This window comes from Ahaetulla prasina, chromosome 2 (genome assembly GCF_028640845.1).
Source record: "Ahaetulla prasina isolate Xishuangbanna chromosome 2, ASM2864084v1, whole genome shotgun sequence".
NCBI classification, from domain to species: domain Eukaryota; kingdom Metazoa; phylum Chordata; class Lepidosauria; order Squamata; family Colubridae; genus Ahaetulla; species Ahaetulla prasina.
In genome coordinates, this window is record NC_080540.1 from 250,970,869 (window position 1) to 250,994,933 (window position 24,065).

The window sequence follows — 24,065 nt, forward strand, 5'->3', positions numbered from 1 at the left end:
GCGTGCCTGGAAGGCAACTGAATTGGCGCCACCCAATTCCCTGGTTCTATAACGGCTGGTACTTCCGGCTAACCAGAGAACAGGAAAAGCCGGCTTGCTTAGTAACCACTGTCACCTAGCAACACTTGTCTCCACCCACCCACTCCCGCCGCCCTTTAGGAGCGTCCACCACTCCTCGCAGGACCAATAGTACCTTAGACCACGCCCACCCCTTTGTCTCATTTCCTCCCATGCCTTTCTACAACACCGCCTCACTCTCCTCAGCGAACACCACGTCTACAAATGATCCCTCCCGGAAGTTCTTCGCTCTCGTCTTTAGCTAGAATCCGTTCACTTCCGGATCACCTCTTCCGTTTTTCGCCCTCCCCCCTTTGTCGTAGGGCCACGCCGCAGGTGAAAGCCGGCGCGTCTTCAGCTACCTGGCAGGTAAAGGTGTTTTCCCCTCCTCCCGCTTAAAGGAAACCCCTCCTTCCCGGTCGCGTGGATGGGGCCGGCGATCTGAGCCTTCTCGCCCCGGCGCTCATTTTGCTCATTTCTTCTTCCACCTCAGCTTCGCCTTCCGTGCTTGTCGGTCGAGCCCCGGTGTCGGAGATGTTGCTGCGGCGCTGGCAAGGCCCTGGTGCCACCGCAGGCTGGTTGGCGGCGGGGCTGCTGCTGCTGCTGCAGCTCAGCGGGTCGGTCCGCGCCTCGGAGATCACCTTCGAATTGCCCGATAACGCCAAGCAGTGCTTCTATGAGGAGATCGTGCAGGGCACCAAGTGCACCCTGGAATTTCAGGTAAGGAGATCGTCGTCCCTTTCGCGGCGCCACATAGGCAAGTGGGGGTCCGCCCCTCCACACGCAGGACAATCCTTACACTTTTGCACGGTTTCAGTTGGTTGGGCAGGAAATGGGGTTGAAAGCGGCCTCTTTGATGGTATGCGTTCAGGCCAGAGAGGACTGAAAAGGCGGCGGTAGAAGAGGATTGTCTGGAAACGTAGCAGAAAATTCTGCGAAGACCCACTTAAGGACTGCGAGTTCCACATCCAGACATGGCCCCGTTGATAATTCTCACTTAAGCGACCTTCCTTTTAATGCAGATATTCGTCTTCTTGCCTCCCAGGCTTCTGATCTGTCCTGTACACTGAGAGCATATGCACCAAGACAAATTCCTTGTGTGTCCAATCACACTTGGCCAATAAAATTCTATTCTATTCTATTCTATTCTATGTGTCATGGACCTTTTAGTTTCTTCTTATATTATATTGTACTAATAAGCCTTAAGTGCAATTGCTGGTGCTATTGTTTACCTGTACTGGGTGTGGTTTTAAACACACACAAAACTATTCCTGCTGTTTTGCTAGTTTTATCTTGGTAGTTGTATGTGGAGCTGCTTCCTGTTGCTTGCAGCAGTATGGTGAAACTGGTGACTGGTGTGAGGGCGTAATTGGCATTAGGGGCATAATTATTTGGTTTTCAAACCAGCAGGCATAGGCTTTTGTTAGATGTCTATGTTGTGCAATGTGCAAAAGTGAAATTGTATGATTTTCACTTAAAAGGACAAAATGAAAATGAAAATAAATTGGCTGGATAAGCTCAAATATGCATTGTATGTACAATATGTACAATCAGTACTAATACAGGTAAATTACATATCACATAGAAGATGCATATATCAGCAGCAACAAGTTCATTCTGAGAATGAATAAGGCAATTCTGCCAACAGCACTTTTTGTTCAGATGTTCAACATCTCCGTTGAAAGCAAGGTTCCGTGTACATTCCTATTTTAAAAAATTAGATTATAAACTCTGTAGACAAATGTATTATATGATTATCTTTCTAGAATATGACATTGAAATGGAGTTGTCCTGTATGGAGATTAAAAGGCGTGGACCATATGTTGCCTAAAATATGAAGAATATATTTATTTGTTATTCAACTTGAATGATGATTCATCTCATTGTTCAACAGAAACAGAGGAAGTACTATTTTTATGTAATCAGTTTGGCTTCACTGATCCTAAGAAACTATATAACAGTGTCGGATTTAGCAACATTAGCTTATCTTGCTGTCTACTTCCTCATTTTCTACTCAGTGAAGTGTTGAATGCTATTCCCAACTATGATGCCATCTTTTAGTCCTAGTGTGAGGACCAAATATTATGAGTATTATTCTCATTTAACAAGATGACTTCAGCTAATGTTTTATATTATCAAGATTTAGGAAAACAAATTTAAATAGTAAATATTTGACAACCCACGCTCTGTGGAGTAAGATGTTTAACAGATTTTGGTACAGAGGAGTGATGATAAAAATGAACTGTGTAATTTTATCTATAGCATTAGCTGCAATCTCAGGAAACCATATTTTTAGGACTTGAAATACTGAACATCATTATTGCTGGGAGGAAGACCATGTCCACATAGGCTGAATATAAGTGTACCTTCATCATTTTACCAAATATATTACCATAAGAATTACTGAGGTATATATTGAAAAACAAGGATATAACAGTTATAATTAGTTAAAAGAATTAGTGTCTTATGACTAGGTGCTTTTCAGTTCTGCATTTCTCAACCTATTATTACGGTATTTGGGTAGACAGTTGGCTATTATTCTTGGTGATGCCTACACATGGGGATTCAGGACAATATTTTGATTAGATATCATTTATTTTATTGTTAATAGACTCTTTATGCAGAGAAGAACATTTCTTCTAGTAGAATACTAGGAATAAAATGCTTACCAATAATGCTGGCTGTGCTTCCCATATTTCTATCTGAAATTGGATGGTCCCTTTTTTGGGAGCATTGATCCTCTTGCCATCACATTATTTTTATGGAAACTGTGCTATTACCTGATACTAAGTTTCTTACTAGGAAATTTTATCTTAAATTTTGATACAAGAGATGATAAGAATTTTGAGAATAGAATTAATTTTCTTTTATTACTTTGCTTTTCCCAAAATAATGACAACAATGTTTCCTATGTTTATATGGCAGAGATTCATTGATCTAATGTTTATCCTTGCTTTTATACATAAATAATATTTCTTTGTTAGTGTTTATATTCCTTTATTGTATGTTAAAGTGCATTTTATCTTAACCAGATAAGTAGAAAAATGTTCTACCTAAATGTCTGCCATAAAATAAAACTTAATGGCATTATTAAAATTAAAACATCAAATATGTAAAATTACAATCTCAATTGTATACAACTGTTTAACTACTTCAAAAAGTGAAACATGGAGATTTCCCTGGGAAAGTTCCATATTTGTAATTCTGCTCCTGAAAAAGACTTGCATGCATCCATCTACTAGAATATAATATTAGTGCAGCCCAGAGAAGGGGAGTACCACAGGTAAGAAGAAATTCTATTGCAAATAAATTGGCTAGGACTTGGTAAGAAAATATAACCTTCATTAGACCCAGCATTTTAATAGGAAAGGAATACCAATTGACTGTTTCAGAGAAAGACTATGAAACCAGAAGAGTAAGTAAATAGAATGGAACATCATGATTATGAGCAATTTGTATCTACAACTCTTATCTTGAAATCCAAACTACAGTAATCAAAAAGGCACTCTTACCTGCAGGATTTCCAAAAATGCTAGCTACATTCTCTGGTGTCTAAATTTCAGGGTTTGTAACTCTGGTGCTGCTTGTTCAGCTATCAGCAGTAGGTAATGAATGTTGACATAGATTCTCTTGGTTTCAGCATGGATTATTTATGGATAACCTATTCTAGAATAGAATGAATTGTATTCATTCATCTAAGTATATTTAAGATGAAGAAAATACTTAATGAGCATAATCTATTTTTTAAAAACCTTGTCCAATATATTTTGAACTTGATATAAAATATTACTCCACAACACTTTAATCTTAATCTTCAAGAGCATTGTTCCAACTATAATGGCACGGATTTTGTTTCTATTTCATGGAGTTGTAGTAAATCTTCTCATAATTGATATGGAGATAACCTTGTCTACTTTTACCTCCAGCTGCTGATTCCTTTACACTAATTATTTTGTAGGTCTAGTGATTTTTCTATCATATTTTTAAAGGTTAATGAATTGTAGTGAAATAGCAAAAGTTGCCCTATTCTTTCATAACAATAGCTCCTTACTAAGTCAAAAGCTTTCCAAAAAGGGAAAGGAACCCTCTATTCATGAAAGTTTATCTTTTAGTAAGGTCTGCTGATTATACATAGAGATTGTGTTTATGCAAGTACAAAATGAATGGGCTTCCTCAATTTAGAGAATGAAGAACTTTTTCAGGAGTGCTGTTCCACTTTTTAATGTTCCCCTTTTCTTTGGTATTTTTCATTGATTAAATGCTGTCAGATCAGTTTTGGTTCTTAGTGACTTCCTGGATAGGATTTTTCCAGGATCATCTATCACCCATTTGGCCTTTCACGTCTTCTAGCAGATGCTGTAATGGAAACTATACCTTGCGGCTGGTCATCCTCTTTTCTTTTGCTAAAATGTAACACTTATGTCAGTCTTTACTAAATGCACATCTAGTTTTGGATATTACATGATAGGATTTTATCTGTAGTACTAAGAAGTTAAAAAATGTGGCCTTAATGGTTTTAATAACTGTTACACAATTGGAAGAGTTACCCTTAAGTGATGTGTTTTCAAGTTAACTTGATAACTTTTATGGTTATTTTTCATTTATTATTTGGTCCAAACAGTTATTACAAGGAGCAAAAATATGTGAAATGCAACAACATGTTTAAAGTTGCCTTTGACTTAGTTGTGATTGCAATATATTTAATTTCTCTTGCTGAAGTTTTTAACAATGTATCGTTTAGTATATTTGCTTTGTAAAGATACTTCTTTAAGTGATAAAAATAGCATCAGTGTTCCAGATACCAGTTTTCTTTATTCCACAGGTGATTACTGGAGGACACTATGATGTCGACTGTCGCTTAGAAGATCCAGATGGGATTGTGCTATATAAAGAAATGAAGAAACAGTATGATAGTTTTACCTTTACCGCATCTAGAAATGGAACATACAAGTTTTGTTTCAGCAATGAGTTTTCAACTTTCACACACAAAACAGTATACTTTGACTTCCAAGTTGGAGATGACCCACCTCTCTTTCCTAGTGAAAACAGAGTCACTGCACTCACTCAGGTATAGTGAATTCTGAATTCACAGTAATGTGCTGCCTTCATCCTAAAATATACTAGAACCAGTTTATAGAACTTCAGAAATTTTATTTTGTCTAATAGCATGACCATACGGCCAGTTAATTGAATGGCATTCTCATGAGATGGCATTTGTCATCTTTTCATTTACACAAGTAAATGTTTTTGTATTAATATTGTAAATTGCAACTTGATTTTGCTTGAGTAGTTTGTAAAAACCTCTGAATTTTAAATTCAATTTCGGTTTTTTTCCAATTTGCAAACATGAAAGGTGAAATAAAGAGTGCTAACTTGAATGAAAGATGGGCTATGAAGGCAGATGAAAACATCAGATTTCTGCAGCTTCTAATATGGAGCACTTTGTACCAGCTGTCCTCTGAGAAGGAACAAAGAAGTGAATAACAGCAACCAAAGCCTTGGCTATTATTGTGCAAAACATTCCCTAAAGCATATGTTTTTTTACTGTTGCCCAATAGGAAGACCTACAAACCTCCAGTTACTGTTAACTGCAACTTAAAGCATCCATCATTATTGATCAGGGACTTTGAAACTGCTGCTTAAGTAACATATTTCTATCAGTGGAACAGCTTTTGTCAGTTGTACCGAGATGGGCTCACTCATTTCTCCTATATCATTCCATTTCCAAACTACATTTTAGAGAATTGGAAGGAATCTCCTCAGTTATTCAGGGGAAAGAGGTTAGAAGGGTTGAGCAAATAGTTCATACGATTATAGAGTTCATTATATGTATGCATGTTTCATTTTTGGATCTTGGTGATAAAATTACTAGATAGAGTTAAAATTGAAAAGCTTTCAATATATAGTTTGCATCAAGTTCTGACATTCTTGTTGCTGACTGACAAGTTTCTGTATGAAGAGAAAGACTTGGTGATTGCTTTCTCTTTAAAGAAATATTTTTAGAATTTTTTATTTTTATTCTAATCAAATGTACAAGCAACTAGATTAATTCTGTATTACAATAATGTGATTCTGAAGAACATAATCCTTTTGAATTTTGTAAAACTCTACTTACATGCTATGATAAAATATGGTTTAAAGTTTTTCCTTATTTTTTTTAACCTAAGACCTATTTCTATATTATTAATAGTCATTAGATTCCAGTCTGTTTTACTAATCAGTACTCTATTTTTCTGTCTCTAGATGGAGTCAGCGTGTGTTTCAATTCATGAAGCTCTAAAGTCCGTCATCGATTATCAGACACATTTTCGACTGAGGGAAGCACAGGGCCGTAGCAGAGCAGAAGACTTAAACACGCGAGTGGCTTATTGGTCAATAGGTGAAGCCATCATTCTACTTGTAGTTAGCATTGGGCAGGTATTTCTTCTCAAAAGCTTCTTCTCTGACAAAAGAACCACTACAACTCGTGTTGGATCATAACAGGCTTTAAATCCATTGTTTGAAAAATATATTATTATTTGAATGATTTCTAGTTAAAGAACAATTAAGTACAGGGAACTTTTTAAATACCTTTAGCCTTTTCACTTCAAAGTTATAAAATTCATACTTCCAAAAGCTGTCACAAAAAAAAAAAAGACAGCCTTTTATTTGTTATATGTTGGGATTTTCTTTCACATCTGCTGAGAAATCTAATAATTGCTATTTTTTTTTAAAAAAATGAGACTTGTTTGTAAGTACATAGTGCTTTAAGAAAATCCTTTAAGTAGTTAATTAAAAGATTGTCCTTATGAATGAAAAAAAAGTCTGACCTTGCAAGTTGAAAACAAAACAAAAACAAAACAAAACAAAAACACATAATTAACAGTAGTCTCAAAGTCTTGTAATGCACTGTTTTGAGTGTCTGGAAATTCTAGGGTCTTGAATCATTTTTGGGTGTGTGTATATATATATATATATTATTTTACTGTACCAATTTTAGAGTCCTGGAAAAAAACAATTTCCTGTGCATTGAAAGAAGGTTACCATTTTTGCATTTTGTTTTTTAAATTAAATAATGGGAGAAATGCCTTCTAATTCTTGAAGCTGAGTCTTTGAAGATTGCTGTTGTTGCTGTCTTGAGAACTAAATCAGCTTTGACACAAACCATCTAAATTTTAGGAATCTGATGTTTTCACTTTCATTTGATAGGACTAAGCAAAAATGCATTGGTTTAAGTAACTTGCAGCTAAAATTTAGCCTTGTAGTCTCTTTAATATTAAATCAGAGCTGTTCAACAGTATGCCCTTTAGATATTTGTAACTATAATCCCAATAAATTTTAAAGACGGTCAGTAATCATGGGAGTTACAATCCCAAGAGATCTGGAGACTACTATGTTAAAGAATTGCATGGCCATAAGTGGCTTGAGTGTTTTGGTCTAAATAATTGATTTATTAAGCAATGTATGCAGATGCTGGATGTATATGAATTAATTTGCTGATTAAACATTCTAAATTGATGGCGACAGTTTCTCGTGTGTGCTTACAGTACTATATTGCCTATCCTACCAGCTTTATGCTAAGAGATTATTTTTTGAAGTAGCTTACAAAATTTGGGAGAATGAGGGATTTTGCTATATAATTGCTAATTCTATTATACCTGCTTTCTAATATCCCAGATGCTATTGTGAGGTTTTAAGATTGCAGAGATATTTCAGAATATCCAAAAGAGATTATCACCATAACCATTAAAGATAAGCCTCATTCCTCTTACTAAAACTGGCATCTTCTAAGTGGCTAACAAGGCTTGTCTGAGAGGATGAAGAAAGAAGTTGTGGTTGCAAAAATATGAATACCACTATGCTTAAGGGTTAACACTCACTAAACTAAGCTTGATATTTTATAGTACTTTTGTGCAGAGAATTGACCCATTTCCCCCCATTACTTTGTAGATATTCTGTAAGCACATTTTACATTTTTTTCTGTATGAGCTACCTTACTGTGCTGTAAAAGGATGAGAGGTGCTCTGTCATGGAGTCTGACTAACTGATGATGTTAAAAATGCCTAATATTTTTAGGCCTTAGTTTGTGGATGTAGCTTTTTAGAAAATAGAACATTAATGTGTTTAGAGATGGGGAATATTCCAGTACTGTATGTGTTTTAACATTCTGCAATAATAGCTTGCTGTAGAACATGCTTCACTTGAGTTTGCAGAAAATAAATTTATTGAACGTACTTGTTTCTGGTAAAGGTCACCTACATGCCATTTGTGAAAACAGGGTAATTAAACCAGTTTTAGGATGATGTGCTTTACCCTTCCATTCCTTTTAGTGATTCATATACAAGAGACCCATAGAAATCCTGTAAAACAAAGATTGACGGAAGTGATATTTGGCCATAAATCTGAGGAAGTCTCATAAAGGCCTAGCTGTTCAGATTAAAGTTGTATACTTTTTTTTGTAAATAGGTCAGTGAGAGTTTCTCTAGTTTTACTTTTTTTCATTCCAAAGTTTGGCCATCTGTATCAAACTGGTTACATATATGATGGAGAAAAGGCTCATAACCATGGCCTAATTTATTCTGAATTTGTAACAGACAGTTGACAGGATGTGATTCAAGGATAAAAATGCATATTTGATGACTTGCCAATATGGATATAAATACTATTTTTCAAAGTGTTAGGTATTTGCCATGCATTATTTCAGTCCAGTCATACTTATTTTAGGCACATTGTATAAATTTTGCATCTAATTCCTTAATTTATAATAATATTTGACTGTTCCTTTTGTAGGATAAGGTTTGGGACTGTGACTTAACTATTTGGATTCTGTCTAAATTATCTTGTATCTTGCTGCAGTTTATATTTTTTTCAATGTTCTCTTCTCATATTTCAGAAATTTGAAAGTTGCCACAATTGGTTCTAGCATACATTATTATTAGCAGTGGTTAATAGACAAAAGCAAATTCCAAAGCAAGTTTAAAAATGTCTGTAAACACAATTTGGTCATAACAATTATTCAGACAAAGACACTGTCACATATATATAATTAAAATACAGTTTCACTATATCATGGTTCCAGGTTTTTTTTAAATTTCATTTTCTTGAAGTCCATACGTATGTATATGATGTATCCAGTTCCTGATTTAAAAAAACCTTTTTTTAGTAAGACAAAAATAGCCCTGTGAAATTATAAATGAAATAATAAAATTAATATAAGAATCTGCTGAGTGATTATTATTTAGAGAGTTGTGTTATGACAACAATTGTAAAATTCTGTTAGAAGTTGCCATTTTTCTTTATATTTGGACTTTAAGATTATTCTATCTTAGTTTTAGAATCAAAGGCAATGCTGAAGAACAATGCAGTCTTTACAGATTCTCAGAAAAGGCTTCTGGTTTTGCTTACTTACTTCCATAAACTGTGTGTGAGATTGCCACATAATTTAATTGTAAATATAGATAAATGAATATAACTGATTGGCAATCACTTGTTTTTTCATAAGCCAGCATTCAGCTTATCTTGGATAGCAGTTCCCACCACATCCAGTTTCCCTCCCCTCTCCTTTAATAATTTGTCAGATGGTTGCAAATCTCAGGATACTTTGATCTTGCTGAAGGTATTGATCAATCCAAGTCTCTGAGTATGTTTAGATTTTGTTTTAAGATATACATTTATTACACATGCTCAGGCAAATATATTAAGACCTGACTAATGTTCTTCACTTTTTTCCTTTACGCCTATTTTTTTACCTGTTGTAATTGCTTGTAGAATTTTACAAACCAATCCCACTGATTCCTTTGTGGCAAAAAACTTAAGATAATCATTTGTCATTCAATTCAAGACCACTATATTTCTTCCTCTTTTCAAATCAGGGAACAACAATATATTTCTGTGTGTGCACATACACACATACTTTTAAATGAACTCAAAAGGTAATTGCAATTCACAAGCATATCACAGGGGGGCACTGGACTGGAGAAGTTTGTGATTATTACAAACTGGGAGTCTGTGACTAAAATGAGTTTCTGGCTACAGATTTATTATCTCAGATTACAACACTGCAAGGAAAGGGGAAGAGACTTGATAGCACAAGCGGAAGAAGAAATATAGGAAAAAAACCTACTAGAAAAAAATGATGCAGTGGAATTTTTTTTGTTTCCTCTTCTGGAAATCACATGACTTGGTAAATATGCCAAAAATAATTTGAGAGACAAGTACTATATTAACACAACTGAAGAAACTTGGGAAGAGGGGAGAGAAAGTTACAATAAATAAATTGAGAACTACTTTGTGAAATTGTGAGAAAAGCTTATGGGGAGGGGGAGCATTTGTAAACAAAAGAAATCAATGAAAGGCCTAATACAAATCCGTTTGTAGGAATACAGAAAAAGAATGTCCTTAGTATGCTAACTGAGTTATCTAGACCAGGGGTCTCCAACCTTGGCAACTTTAAGACTTGTGGACTTCAACTCCCAGAATTCCTCAGCCAGCTTTGTCTTAAGGTTGGAGACCCCTGGTCTAGACCATATGAGCAACTTTGAAAAGAGTATCCCTAACAAACTCTAGTGATAGTTTCTAATCCAGCCCTCCCTTGCCTTTCAGGTCTGTTGAAACAATGAAAGTGCTGTTTAAGAGTTTTGCGAAAATTCAACACATCTGATGGGAAAAGTTTTAATAAAGAGCAATTTAATGGGGGGGCGGGCGCTAACTGCAGTAACCAGAATTTTCAGTTTTCATGTCCATACAAATGAACTAATTATCAAATGCTGAATTTTAAGAACACGTGGAAATTACCATCATGCACTGCATTATGATGTCCCATTTACTTTCTGTGCATTTTTGCCAAATGCTATTCAGTGTCCCATTGTTTTTACCTGCCATCGCCATGTGCTGTGTACAAGTTACATTAAAAGAGTCCTCTTTTGTGGCACTCATACATTTTATAAACTCAGTTTGGAGTATTATGATTAAAGAGCATGATAAGTACTCTAAAACCAATTAATTACTTTTCAACTTGTATTAATCCATAAAGTGATTGATTTACTTTCAGCAAATATGTTTGAATTTAACAACTGTGGTTTATAAATCATGGTTTATGGTTCAGCATAAATTTCAACTGGCTGTGAATGAGCCATTTATAATTCATAAACCATAACTTATTGTAATGTCTGGAATTTGAAGCTTGTATAATTTCAGTTTCCTAAAGGAAAATTCATATTTATAAGGCTATGTAAATGACACACTAAGCCAAAAGGTTCAGTTAAGAAACATACATGCTGCCATTTTATCTTTCATGCAAAGATTGTGTAAAAAAGATTTGTGACTTATCCTACACTGGAACCAGAAACCATTTTGGTTTACAAAATGCATTTTGTAACTGATAACAAACTGCTAGTAACTAAAGTTCTGATTTTTGAAAATCACCAATTGCCATATCAGCCAAAATTGAATGTCATAATAAGCCACAATTTTTGGTTGTTGAAAGCCAACCAAAAAATCATTAATTGTTTACAATGGCATTTTACCCATGGTTATCTTAGCTATAAAGGGGGAGGGATTTTATTTCCATTTTTTTTTTTTGGAAAAACAATGCTTTCATATATGAAAAAAAGGAAAACAAACATGTAGCATACAAGAAAACATTCAGCATAGTTTTTAAGCAAACAGTTGAACCTTAAGCAAGTGAAATAATGTTGATCAGAATTTCCATTTCATCAATAAAAAGCCAGCTCATACAGAAACTAAATGTATTTGTGATCTTAGGTTATAAATCTGAGGCTTTACTGTCTCCAGATTTGAACAGTAGACTTAACTGTTTTGTTTTGCGGGTCCCAAATCTACATGTCAATTACAAAAGGATGCATAGCAAAGTAAAATGTGGCAAAACTATGACAATAACTTATCTTTTGAATAAGAGATGCCTCATCCATTTTTACACTTATATAACGTTTGTTAAATAGGATATGGTGGCTCAAGGGCTAAGACACTGAGCTTGTCAATCAAAAGGTTGGCAGTTCAGCGGTTTGAATCCCTAGTGCTGCTGTGTAATGGGGTGAGCTCCCGTTACTTGTCCCAGCGTCTGCCAACCTAACAGTTCAAAAGCATGTAAAAAGTGCAAGTAGAAAACTAGGGACCACCTTTCGTGGGAAGGTAACAGCGTTCCGTGCGCCTTTGGCGTTGAGTCATGCTGGCCACATGACCACAGAGACGTCTTCGGACAGCGCTGGCTCTTCAGCTTTGAAACGGAGATGAGCACCGCCCCCTAGAGTTGGGAACGACTAGCAGGTATGTGCGAAGGGAACCTTTACCTAACATTTGTTATATAACAAGTAGCCAACCCTTTTCCATCTCCTGGGCTCACATAGTACACAGGGCCATAGACTATACAGAATGGAATTTCAGAAGACAGAAAGCTAACCTGTGGCTTATTGCGTATGTGAACATTTGACAATGGAAAACAACTGTACAGAAGTTTTAAATTCCGGGTCTAAGAGTACCTTTTCCCCCACAAAGATCTAGTGAAAAGGGTCTGCTACCATCTGTAACTAGCCTTAAAATTCTGGCAAAATGGCCCAAAATCCGGTCCTGTGTGTTCTACAGAATGTACTATTTAAAATCCAGAGCGGGACTGGAAGAACATAAATAGAAAATAAAATTCCACTTTTTCCCCTAGCTCAATATTTTAATAAATTATAACGTGTCAGAAATTACTGGGTTAGCTGATTGCTTCGGCTCTTAAATGGCTGGCATCAAGCGACATAAGGTAAACTTAATAATAACGGTTTCTTGAATTAAGCCAAACACCTGCCGTGTGAACCACACCCCGACCCACCAGCAAGCCATAGACTTAGTTCGAGTATTCAACTTCCTTAGCCATTCATGAAGAAAAGAACCAGAGGCTGGATTCCATCGCACCACAGGATCGGCTTAACGCGTGACTCAGTGAGCTGTGTGAATAGAAGCACCCCAGGGATAATAAGTAACTTCGATTTCGCAAACGTAAGGGCTCAAACCTGACTTAGGATAACACTTCAACAAAACTGACCCGTATCAACTTAAAAAGCCGGGAACGGCGTTCGGGAACAGCAAACAAGGTCGCGGCGCGTCAGCCGGCTCCGCCCCACCTTCGCTTCTCTTTTCCTTCCCCTGGTCGAGCTGAGAGCCAGTAAACTCCGCTGTGTGGCTTATTCCGACGGACGAATTGCGAGGAGTTGGTTGGTTTCCGATGATACGTTTTTTGCCGGGTTCTGAGGAATTTCGTCGCCCGATGAAGCTGGTAAATGTCGCTTCGACACCGACGGGGGAGGAGGGAGGAGGGAGTTAGCGTAATAGTCGCGGAGAGATCCTGAGTTCCTGAGTTTCTGAACCATTTCAATTTCGAGCTCAGCTTTTCTAAAGTGGCTACGAATGAGGGCAGTTGAAAGCCGAAACAAACCGAAGGTTTTGGCTTCGGAGGGCTGTGAAAACCACAGTGGGGTTTTGAGGAAATAGTTATTCCCCACCCTCCCCTTGTCTTGTTGGGGTTACCTTGAAAACTTCTGGAAGTGTTGAAAGTCCAATTCATCTGATTGAACAAGTTATGGCAATTTTGTTTGATGGCTTGGAAAGAGGAAGGATGTGTTCAGGTTTAAAATGCAGGAATTCATGAAACATATCGATAGCAAAATTGGGGTTTGCTGTTCTGAGTTATGTTTCTTGCCATGAGCCATAATAGCATTTTTTTCATTATTTTATTGTTCTATTATTTATTTAGGAAAATTTGTAGGGCCGTCCTCTCACTCTCAATGACTGTAGGCGGCTTACAAAAATAAAAACCCAATATATTAACATTAAAAAACAACCCTTTCATCCCCCTATGACAACACTCAATTAAACAAGCCACTAGATGGGCTCCATCCCACTTAGGGTTCCTCAGGCCCATTGGCAAAACCAGGTCTTCAGGACCTTGTGAAACTGTCAGACTGGGGACCAATCTAATCTCCACAGGATGGGAGGGAGCCACCGGGAAGAAGACCCTTCTTCTGGATCCCACCAGATATATCTCCTTTGTGGATTGGGTAGATGTGAGGCTTTGAAAGTGACAACCAGCACCTTGAATTGTAGTTGGAAGCAGATTGGCAGCCAATGCAACTCCCATGGGAGATATGACATTGTAAGATGTCAAGATGACAAGTAAGAAATTATCTTTCTTCTTTCTGTTTACACTCTTTTCACTTCAGAAATGAAAAGGCAGCAGATAAAAAAACAAACAAATACAGGTAGTCTTTGACTTACAAGAGTTCATTTAATGACCGTTCAAAGTTACAAGGCATTAAAAAAAGTTATTATGACCATTTTTTACACTTGCAACTGTTTTAGCATCCCCGTGGTCACATGATCAAAATTCAGATGCTTGGCAACTGGTTCATATTTATGACGGTTGCAGTGTCCTGGAGTCATGTGATCAGCTTCTGCTACCTTCTGACAAGCAAAGTCTCTGGGAAATCCAGATTCACTTAACAGCTATGTTATTAAATTAACAAATTCAATGATTCATGTAATCATTGAAACACTGGCAAGAAAAGTCGTAAAATGGGGCAAAACTCACTTAAATCTTTCACTTAGCAGCATAAATTTTGGGCTCAATTATGGTCATAACTTGAGGACTACTTGTAAATATCTATTGAAGATGCTCTATTTGATGACATCACCCCAGCATGCTCACTGGGGAATTCTGAAAATGGAAGTTCACCAATCTTAAACACTGCTCTAGAGTGAAAGTGAAACCTACAGACATACTCATTATGTAAAGATACTGCTTCCCCCAAATTCTATTTTTACAACAATGTGGAAGTGGTTTGCCCTTATTTTTTTCTGGGATTTTTCTCCAATATAAAAGAGGTCTGATTCTATTTGTTTCTTTTTCATAATCATTTAAGCAATATCATCTATAATGTCATCAGCAACATTTGTAGTAATAATAATCCTCAAGTTATGACCACTTGTTTGGTAACTATTTAAAATTACAATAGTGCTGAATGAGAATAGAATAGAATAGAATAGAATAGAATAGAATAGAATAGAATAGAATAGAATAGAATAGAATAGAATAGAATTCTTTATTGGCCAAGTGTGATTGGATACACAAGGAATTTGTCTTGGTGCATAGGCAAAAAAAGATACATTCGTCAAGAATCATAAGGTACAACACTTGATGATAGTCATAGGGAACAAATAAGCAATCAAATGAGGGAGACTTAACACTGACCGTGAAGTTGTGACTATCGCAACATCGCTGCAGTTGCATGATCACAGTCTGGGTGCTTATGCAGTCATGTGATAGCTATTTGTGACCTTCCCTGCTGACTTCCCACAAGGAAAGTTGATGGGGAAGCTGGGAGAGAAGCTTGCAAATCACTCCCATAGGTCATTCCCATCATTTTTTTTTCTCCCAGGAACTTCTGCTATGGAGTACGAGATCCTAGAGAATCTCATACTCTGTTGGCACCTCTGCCTGCCTGTACCCTATAGTGGCCACACCAGCCTTTCCACATTCATAGCATTTGCCCACACCAATCGGTGCTTAGAAGTGTCCACATGTAGCTCAATTGCTATCATAATTGAAAGACTAACTAATTTTAATATAAATTGGAAAATGCTTATGAGATACATAGCAGGAACTTAAAATTTAGAAAGACCATCACATGTTCTTGGCTTCTCAGATAAAAGCAACAACAACTTAGAGTTGGAATAAGTCTGGATTCTGGTGAGCTTCCTGTTCAGTTCCTCATACCTACAGATTATCCACAAAACCAAGTGGTATCATTTCAATCCTATGCCCAAATCTGAATTCTAACTGAAAGGGTTTTAGATAAATTATCTTACACAGGGTCCTCTGAATTTGCTGGCCTACCACTTTCTTCATGAAAGAAAAGGTTAGAGACAAGGTGGAAATTGTCAAGAGTTGCTACTAGAGAAGAGAGAATACTGCTACCTTTGTCAAAGGTGATGGTACCATTCCCATTTCAAAGACGTGTTTTTTTGGATCTAGTCTTTCATCTCCATTGCTCAAATGAGCCAGGAAGAGCAAAGATCCAGCCCACATATTCAATATTCACATATAATTCTTCCACATCATTGGAATTCACAAGATCAGATGAATCCCAGATCATAGGAGAAAACTTCATCCGTGTTAACTCATTGGACTCATTAGTCCTGAATGAATATGTGCGATTTCTGCACCAAACACTTCGTGAAAAGATCTTAACAGCTTTCTGGAATTTCTTCTTGCCCTCATTCCTTAATAGGATCTGAAGTCTGTACTTTGGATAACATTTTTTTTTTTTTACATTTATACCCCGCCCTTCTCCGAAGACTCAGGGCGGCTTACAGTGTATAAGGCAATAGTCTCATTCTATTTGTATATTTTTACAAAGTCAACTTATTGCCCCCCCAACAATCTGGGTCCTCATTTTACCTACCTTATAAAGGATGGAAGGCTGAGTCAACCTTGGGCCGGGCTCGAACCTGCAGTAATTGCAGGCTACTGTGTTCTTAATAACAGGCTTTACCAGCGTGAGCTAAACCATGCCACAGATACAAAAAACAAACAAAGAGTACTGATCCTTTGTTACCTTTCGTAGATTTTAGTTAACAGTCTTTCTAATGCAGATTGGTATTTTTGCCAGTTCTCATGATGTACAATCTATCACACGTCAACAAACCAAGGAGGTGTAAAAAAAAGGAAAGTGGAAAGGAATTTAAAAGGATAAAAAAATACAAAATACAAAAAAAAAAAATACACAGAAAGCTAAAAATATTTTTTAAAATCTGAAAAAAAGGTTGGAGATAAAAACAATGAGTGGAAATTAAAAATGACAACTTAAATCTAATAATACAATAAAACTAATATAAAACACTCATTAAAATTGATTTGTGGAGCAGATCTTCTCATGTATTTTAAGTGCAACTGTGTAGACTTGGAAATATGGTATGTGTGTTTTAACAGGTTGGTCCAAAATTATCTAAATTTCATTTTTGTCAGATTGTTGAATTGCCCTTTCCTTGTTAAATTGTCCATCCAAACTTTGAGCAACAATGCTTCTGTTAGTAACAGATTACGTTATATACATGAGACAAAACATATTTTCTGTTTGTGCACTCTTCCAGTTCTCACCAATTAGGACAATTAATCTCACAATATTGTAGTTTTTTCAATGGAAGAGTTTGAAGTGCTCTTATGAAGGTATTTGTGCTTAAACCCAGTTCTAGGGAAATGGAAATTAAAGTGCTTTGCATCTTTCCTGTCCAAAATCCATTGTAACAAACCTCCTGAAACATAAGCACTTCGGACAACGCTGGCTCTTTGGCTTTGAAATGGAGATGAGCACCGCCCCCTAGAATCGGCAACGACTAGCACGTATGTGCGAGGGGAACCTTTACCTTTTAATCATATAATCTTGCACACAGTGAAATTTTTATGAAACAATTTAATGAAGCCAAATCTTTAGAAATAAAAAGGATTTTATTTAAAAACAAAAACACACATCATTCCAAATTAAATTCATACATTAGCTAATTAAATGAATGATGTGTTTCTGTTTTGCATAAGAATCTGTTCAGATTTCATTTCATAGAACTGAGCCTTCTGCTCTGATTATTGCGCAGATTACCTTTGTTCCTTCTCCTCTCCTTTTTAAGCATTAACCTCACAGATTTATAAGATATGAGGGATTAGTGAAAAAAGGTCAACTTTCACTTTGACTAATTCAAAATCTGCCATCTCTGATGCCAGGAAATTGGTAAATTCTCTAGGAGCAAATTACAACTTCTTAATGGTTCCCTATGGTTGAATGATACAGCCAGTTTGGTCAAGTGGTTTCAGCTAGAAACCAAGAGACTGGGTGAAAGGGACTGGCCCAGGGTCACCCAACTGGTTTCATATCTAAGGCAGGACTAGAACTCACAGTTCCCAGTTTCTAACTTATTCCTTAACCAGTACAGACTTGCAAATAATGGCTTCTTTCACCAGTATCAGCAGTAAGATTTATTAAAGCTTATTTTTTATTTAGCGTAGCTTGCAGTGTGCAGTAAAAGTGCATGTTTGACAAAGATATGTTGAGAGAGAAGTTAGAACTTTGAGAGCCTTTGAGGACATTTGTAAAATAGCATTGTTGTTGTTTTTTTTAATTCCATACAACAGGGGTGTCATCATCATGGCGGTATCATATGACATATCAGGACTTTTTTCCCCTTCACTAAACTGGGTGTAGGCATGGCCAGCGCATGACACATCTGGCCCACGGGCCAGGAGTTTGACAGTCTTGCCATAGAATATCTTGAAGAAATATTCAAGATTTCAGAACACTACGCTCAGTTCTCTCTGTAAATAAGAAGGCTTCTCTTTTATTTCCTGATGCTATATTTTCTTCTCCAATCTTGCCTTTGCAACCCTTTAATAACTTCCATCCCATATTCCTTGACCTACATTCTTTTCAGGTCAACTCTGATAATAATATTCTTCCTTATTTTCCATTTGTTTTACAGACTGGAGGAATGAGGTTACTAACTCTTTACTTTTAAGAATTAGCCACAATGGGAAACAATATTTCCAGAAGAATTTATCCCTCTTTTCTGAAGAACCGAATGAAGACTAAATATGCTAGTCGAAATGAACACCATTTTAATCAAAACTCCACATTAGAAAATTGTTGCCATCCTAGCATCCAAGATTTAGACAGCAATGATGAGGAGTCTGAAGATGGGTTCTACAAGTTTGTGATTCTTCATGCTGAGGAGGATATAGAAGAAGCCATTAGAGTCCAAGACGTCTTACAAAATGAATATTGTATCAAACCAGGAATCATTTTTGCGGAAATGCCTAGTGGTAGGCATTTGCTGGAAAATTTAACTGATGCCATTAATGATTCTGCCTGGATAATTATACTGCTGACAGAAAACTTCTTAAGAGACCTTTGGTGTGAATTCCAATCGTATACTTCTCTTTTGGGTGCGCTGACCATCCCACACAAACATAACAGTGTGATACCCATGCGGCCACGAAATAGACCACTCCCATGGGAGAGGACTCCTTTCATCCTACAGTGTGTGAATGTTCTTCAGGAAGATAGTCCTGGATTTTCTGTTCAAGTAAAGAAAACTTTCCAAGAGGCTCAATATAGGCAGCTGGAAAAAGTGTGGCGGTATGGAAGAAAGAAAGAAGTGGCTCCCAAGATCCTTTAGTGATAAATGTAGAAAGCAGCTTTCCCTAACCAGCTGCCTTTCAGAAAGGTGGGGGCGACAAATGTGTTCACAACTAGCATAAGCAATAATTACACTGACTAGCAATGATGGGAAATACAGTAGTGGCACATCTGAAAAACATTAGCTGGAAAAACATTAGTCTTACAAATGCAATTTTTTAAAAAAGTAATTTACTTGTTCAAAGATCCTGTGATACTCCATTCTATCTCCATAATGTTGATTTTGTTTTGAATACTTAAACAAGAGTTTGGGAGGTCCTCTTCAGATGAGCCACCTGGAATAACACTACCAAAAAGATGTTATTTTCCACCATTCTAGCTGTAAGCTTTAAAAGTCTTGAAGAGAGGGATCATAGGACCATGTATGGAGTAAGCATTCTATTTGTAGGATATTCACTTCAAGGATTCCTGGTGACAAGGGTTAGAAAGACAACTATCTGAACCTTTGAGAAATCATTAATGATGATTTCACCTGATCTTTTCTAAGAGGTAAAAGCAGATTTAAAGAGTAATCACTGTTTGTGGTGTGAATGTTCATCCTATTTGTGTCTTTGGTAGATTTTAATGGATTTTAGTACTGTTTCAGAATATGGAAATACTATTTAACAGACATCATAAAGGGATTAAAGAAATGTACTTTTTTGTTATTTAGTCCACACATTTTGCACTAAACCATAATGTGATTTAAGTTATGAACCAGTCAGTCTTATATAAATAAATTATGGCTTAAGCTACGATATGTAAACCTAACTAATTACTGTGTGTCACTATATTTTTAATCCTTTTAAAATATAGTATCTGTCTTTCATCTTCAAATGCTGCTCGGCTGCACACTCTCTCACATTCCCCTGATCCCAGTTGAGAATTACAGTGTTCATTTTATGCTGCGCTTTTATTCAGTGTAATAATATCATTTCCATTTGGATCAAAGTGGCCTAGCAATTCCAAGAATTTTTGTTGGAATAGCTGAAATACAAACTGCATTTTTGAAGGAACACAATGGAATTATAAAGTCTGTTTTGTGAAGTTTTGCAATAAGGACAGATCCTTGTGTTCTGCAGAGCCCAGGTGTCAGTTAAAGCTTGCTGGCAATTCTTGTTTTCATTTATTAAATATTTCTGGTTAAGGACCTCTCATAACTAAAAAGATCAAAAAGATTATTCATTTCTTTTGTTGTTTTGATGTAATTGTAAATTGCAATAAATTGCATTTGAACAGAGTTGAATTGTAACTCATATCAAATAGCAAATTGGCGACTCTTTCAGTTTCTAAGTTATTGATACATCACAATTAAATTGGGCATTGATACTTATACTGTGTTCATTTTCAGTCATACTGATTACACATTGGCTGGATGGCATGACAATTAACTGGATATATAGCTGACTCAAAAATTATATCCAGAAGTATTGTGTTGATTACAATTGAGAAACAGTTTCAAATCCACCCTCAATCATGGAAGCCAATGGATGACTTCAGATCAATCATTCTTTCTCAACCCAACCTTACTTCAAAAGGTCATTATGGAATAAAATTAGGTGATAATTACATGCTGCAAGGAGAGCTAACTACATGTGTCATCTTGAATTTTTGGAGGAAAAGGAGGATATAATATAACAAGTATGCAATATTGTTTTGTTGAACAGGCCATGATTGATATATAGAACACACAGGCATAATTTATAAGCAACTGGGTTTACACTGCCAAAAGCAAACCCAAATCATATGATGGCTCAGCACAGTCCGGCAATATATGTAGATAATGTTGCCATCTGAATTAAGGATCTTGCTTTTTTGGTTAATGTGGTTCATAAAGTTTCCCTCCCCCCTATATTTGCCTTGTACTAAGTTAAAGCATTAAATATAATTATTTTAACATAACCTGTAAGTTTATTGCTGACTCTATTAATTAAATTTATATACTGTCCATCTTACTTTCCAAAGCCACACTCAGTGATTTACAATTATAATAAAAAGCACAAATTAAAAGCATTAAACTTAACAGGAATTTGATAAAACTAGGAACCTACTTCTTATCTTGACTGACTTTGTAAATGTTCCTTAGACATAGCAGAAAGCTGTGAAATGAACTTGCCCAGTCTGATTCCTTTTTCTTTTCATAATTACTGATATTTTGCCAGAATAGTTTTTATAAGCAAATGTATTTATTTTGTTAAAAAAGCATCTGATGTTCTCTAAAACAAAAAGCTAATGGTATATCTTAAAATAATTCAGATTTGTTTTAAAAAAAAATCAGTCTGGAGGTACAACTGGTATATGGGCCATAGATATTACCTTTGGGACATAGCTATTATCTTTGAGACATTGTGTGCTACATGTTCAACCAGCAATTTTTAAAGATTACCAGCATATTACAAAAGCTTCAAAAAAACTGGTCCAACAGGCTGCCATGAAAGTAGAAGTCTGAAAACTTTAGAATATATTGAAATACCTCCACTCCTGAGTGCATATTATCTAACCTATGGAAGATGGAGTGAAACTTTTATCTCTAAGCCAATTGCTAACATTACATGCCCATCTCCAATGGCAAGCACATTTCAAAAAGAAGCCCAGTTTTGTAAAGTTCTATCCATGAAGGATTTTCAACTCTTTGGGAATCATATTTAGGGTCTCAAGATCCTCCTCAAGAAGCCTTCCCTGGACCCGGCTGTTTTAGGTAATTATTGTCCGGTCTCCAACCTTCGCTTTGTGGCGAAGGTTGTAGAGAGTGTGATGGCATGTCAGCTTCCCTGGTACCTGGATGAAACTGTCTATCTAGACCCGTTCCAGTCCGGCTTTCGACCCGGATACAGCACTGAGATGGCTTTGGTCGCGTTGGTTGATGATCTCTGGAGGGCCAGGGATAGGGGTCATTCCTCTGCCCTCGTCCTATTAGACCTCTCAGCGGCTTTTGATACCATTGACCATGGTATCCTGCTGCACCGATTGGAGGGATTGGGAGTGGGAGGCACCGTTTATCGGTGGTTCTCCTCCTATCTCTCCGATCGGTCGCAGACGGTGTTGGCAGGGGGACAGAGGTCGGCTCTGAGGCACCTCACCTGTGGGGTGCCACAGGGGTCGATTCTCTCGCCCCTCCTGTTCAACATCTATATGAAGCCGCTGGGTGAGATCATCAGTGGCTTTGGGGTGAGGTACCATCTGTACGCTGATGACACTCAGCTGTACTTTTCCACCCCGGGCCACCCAATGAAGCTGTCGAAGTGCTGTCCCGGTGTTTGGAAGCCGTACGGGTCTGGATGGGGAGAAACAGGCTCAAGCTCAATTCCTCCAAGATGGAGTGGCTGTGGATGCCGGCACCCCGGTACAGTCAGCTGCACCCACAGCTGACTGTTGGGGGCAAGTTATTGGCCCCGATGGAAAGGGTGCGCAACTTGGGCGTTCTCCTGGATGGATGGCTGTCTTTTGAAGATCATTTGATGGCCGTCTCCAGGAGAGCTTTTTACCAGGTTCGCCTGGTCCGCCAGTTGTGCCCCTTCCTAGACCGGGATGCCTTATGCACGGTCACTCATGCGCTCGTGACATCTCGCTTGGATTACTGCAACGCTCTCTACATGGGGCTCCCCTTGAAGGGCATCCGGAGGCTGCAGTTGGTTCAGAATGCAGCTGCGCGGGTGATAGAGGGAGCCCCTCGTGGCTCCCATGTTACACCTATCCTGGGCAGACTGCACTGGCTACCTGTGGCCTTTCGGGTGCGCTTCAAGGTTTTGGTCACTATCTTTAAAGCGCTCCATGGCATAGGGCCGGGTTATTTATGGGACCGCCTACTGCCACCGACTGCCTCCCACCGACCCGTACGCTCTCACAGAGAGGGACTCCTTAGGGTGCCGTCCGCCAGGCAGTGTCGACTGGCGATACCCAGAGGAAGGGCTTTCTCTGTGGGGGCTCCCACCCTCTGGAATGAGCTTCCCCCAGGGCTACGCCAACTTCCCGACCTCCGAACCTTCCGCCGCGAGCTTAAGACACATCTATTTATTTGCGCAGGGCTAGCCTAGGGTTTTTAGTTTTAAATTTAGTTTTAATGGGGTTTTATACTATTTTAGTGATATTTTAATTTCGGCCTAATTAATAAGTTTTTTAATTGTTGTTTTTATTTGTATTACTCTTATGTTTTTATTTGGCTGTACACCGCCCTGAGTCCTTCGGGAGATAGGGCGGTATAAAAATTCGAATAAATAAATAAATAAATAAATCTTAAAGATCCTATGATTAGGTACCCTGTTTTATTGGTATTTCATGTACATATCTAAAGGTTTGCCATTTTTACTGGTATTCACAGGAGACAAAGACAAGCTGTAGTATAACAGTTTGCTTTTCCATTATGTTGTGAGTATTATTGTGCCAAAGACCTTGGCTGAGAGGAAGAAGGTGCAGTTAATAGTAGCCAACGCTAGCTGGCAGACAATCAGCAGTACAAGCTGTTCTTGTTCAGATAGGCAGCAATGAATGCCTGACATACCATTAAGGTTGTCCGCTAGGATAAATTCCATTTTGCCCTGGTAGAAAGCCTTTTATGTCCTGACTGAAGCTAACACAGTCAAAAACATCTTCCTATGCTGACTGTTCTCAAGACAGGCAGAGTTTAACCTTTTAAACAGAGCAGACCAAGGCTTCCTGTTGCACTGGAAGGGAACAAACACTATAAATAGGATACAGACAAACTAATTCATAACACAACATTTTAAGCGGCAGGACAACGTTAACAAAGCTTGGAGAAATGGAAAGCTGCACCTCTCACTAGAAGCATATGGGGAATTCTGGGAGTTGAAG

At 37.4% G+C, this 24,065-nt stretch overlaps 2 protein-coding genes across 3 annotated transcripts; both read left to right on the top strand.

Moving 5' to 3' along the window:
• Window positions 1-272: 272 nt before the first annotated feature.
• Window positions 273-7,554, top strand: TMED7 (transmembrane p24 trafficking protein 7). Its single transcript, XM_058170323.1, has 4 exons — window positions 273-426; window positions 551-777; window positions 4,880-5,125; window positions 6,301-7,554. The coding sequence occupies exons 2-4, from the start codon at window positions 592-594 to the stop codon at window positions 6,535-6,537; spliced, it is 669 nt and encodes a 222-aa protein (XP_058026306.1). The 5' UTR covers window positions 273-426; window positions 551-591; the 3' UTR covers window positions 6,538-7,554.
• Window positions 7,555-13,100: 5,546 nt separating this feature from the next.
• Window positions 13,101-20,490, top strand: TICAM2 (TIR domain containing adaptor molecule 2). Of its 2 annotated transcripts, XM_058170325.1 has the most exons (3): window positions 13,101-13,312; window positions 17,281-17,434; window positions 18,562-20,490. In XM_058170325.1, exon 3 carries the CDS (start codon window positions 18,610-18,612, stop codon window positions 19,255-19,257), a length of 648 nt encoding a protein of 215 aa, XP_058026308.1. In that variant the 5' UTR covers window positions 13,101-13,312; window positions 17,281-17,434; window positions 18,562-18,609; the 3' UTR covers window positions 19,258-20,490. The 2 variants fall into 2 exon arrangements, with proteins under 2 accessions (XP_058026308.1, XP_058026309.1); XM_058170326.1 differs by lacking the exon at window positions 17,281-17,434 and having other exon boundaries at window positions 13,102-13,312.
• The last annotated feature ends 3,575 nt before the right edge of the window (window positions 20,491-24,065 follow it).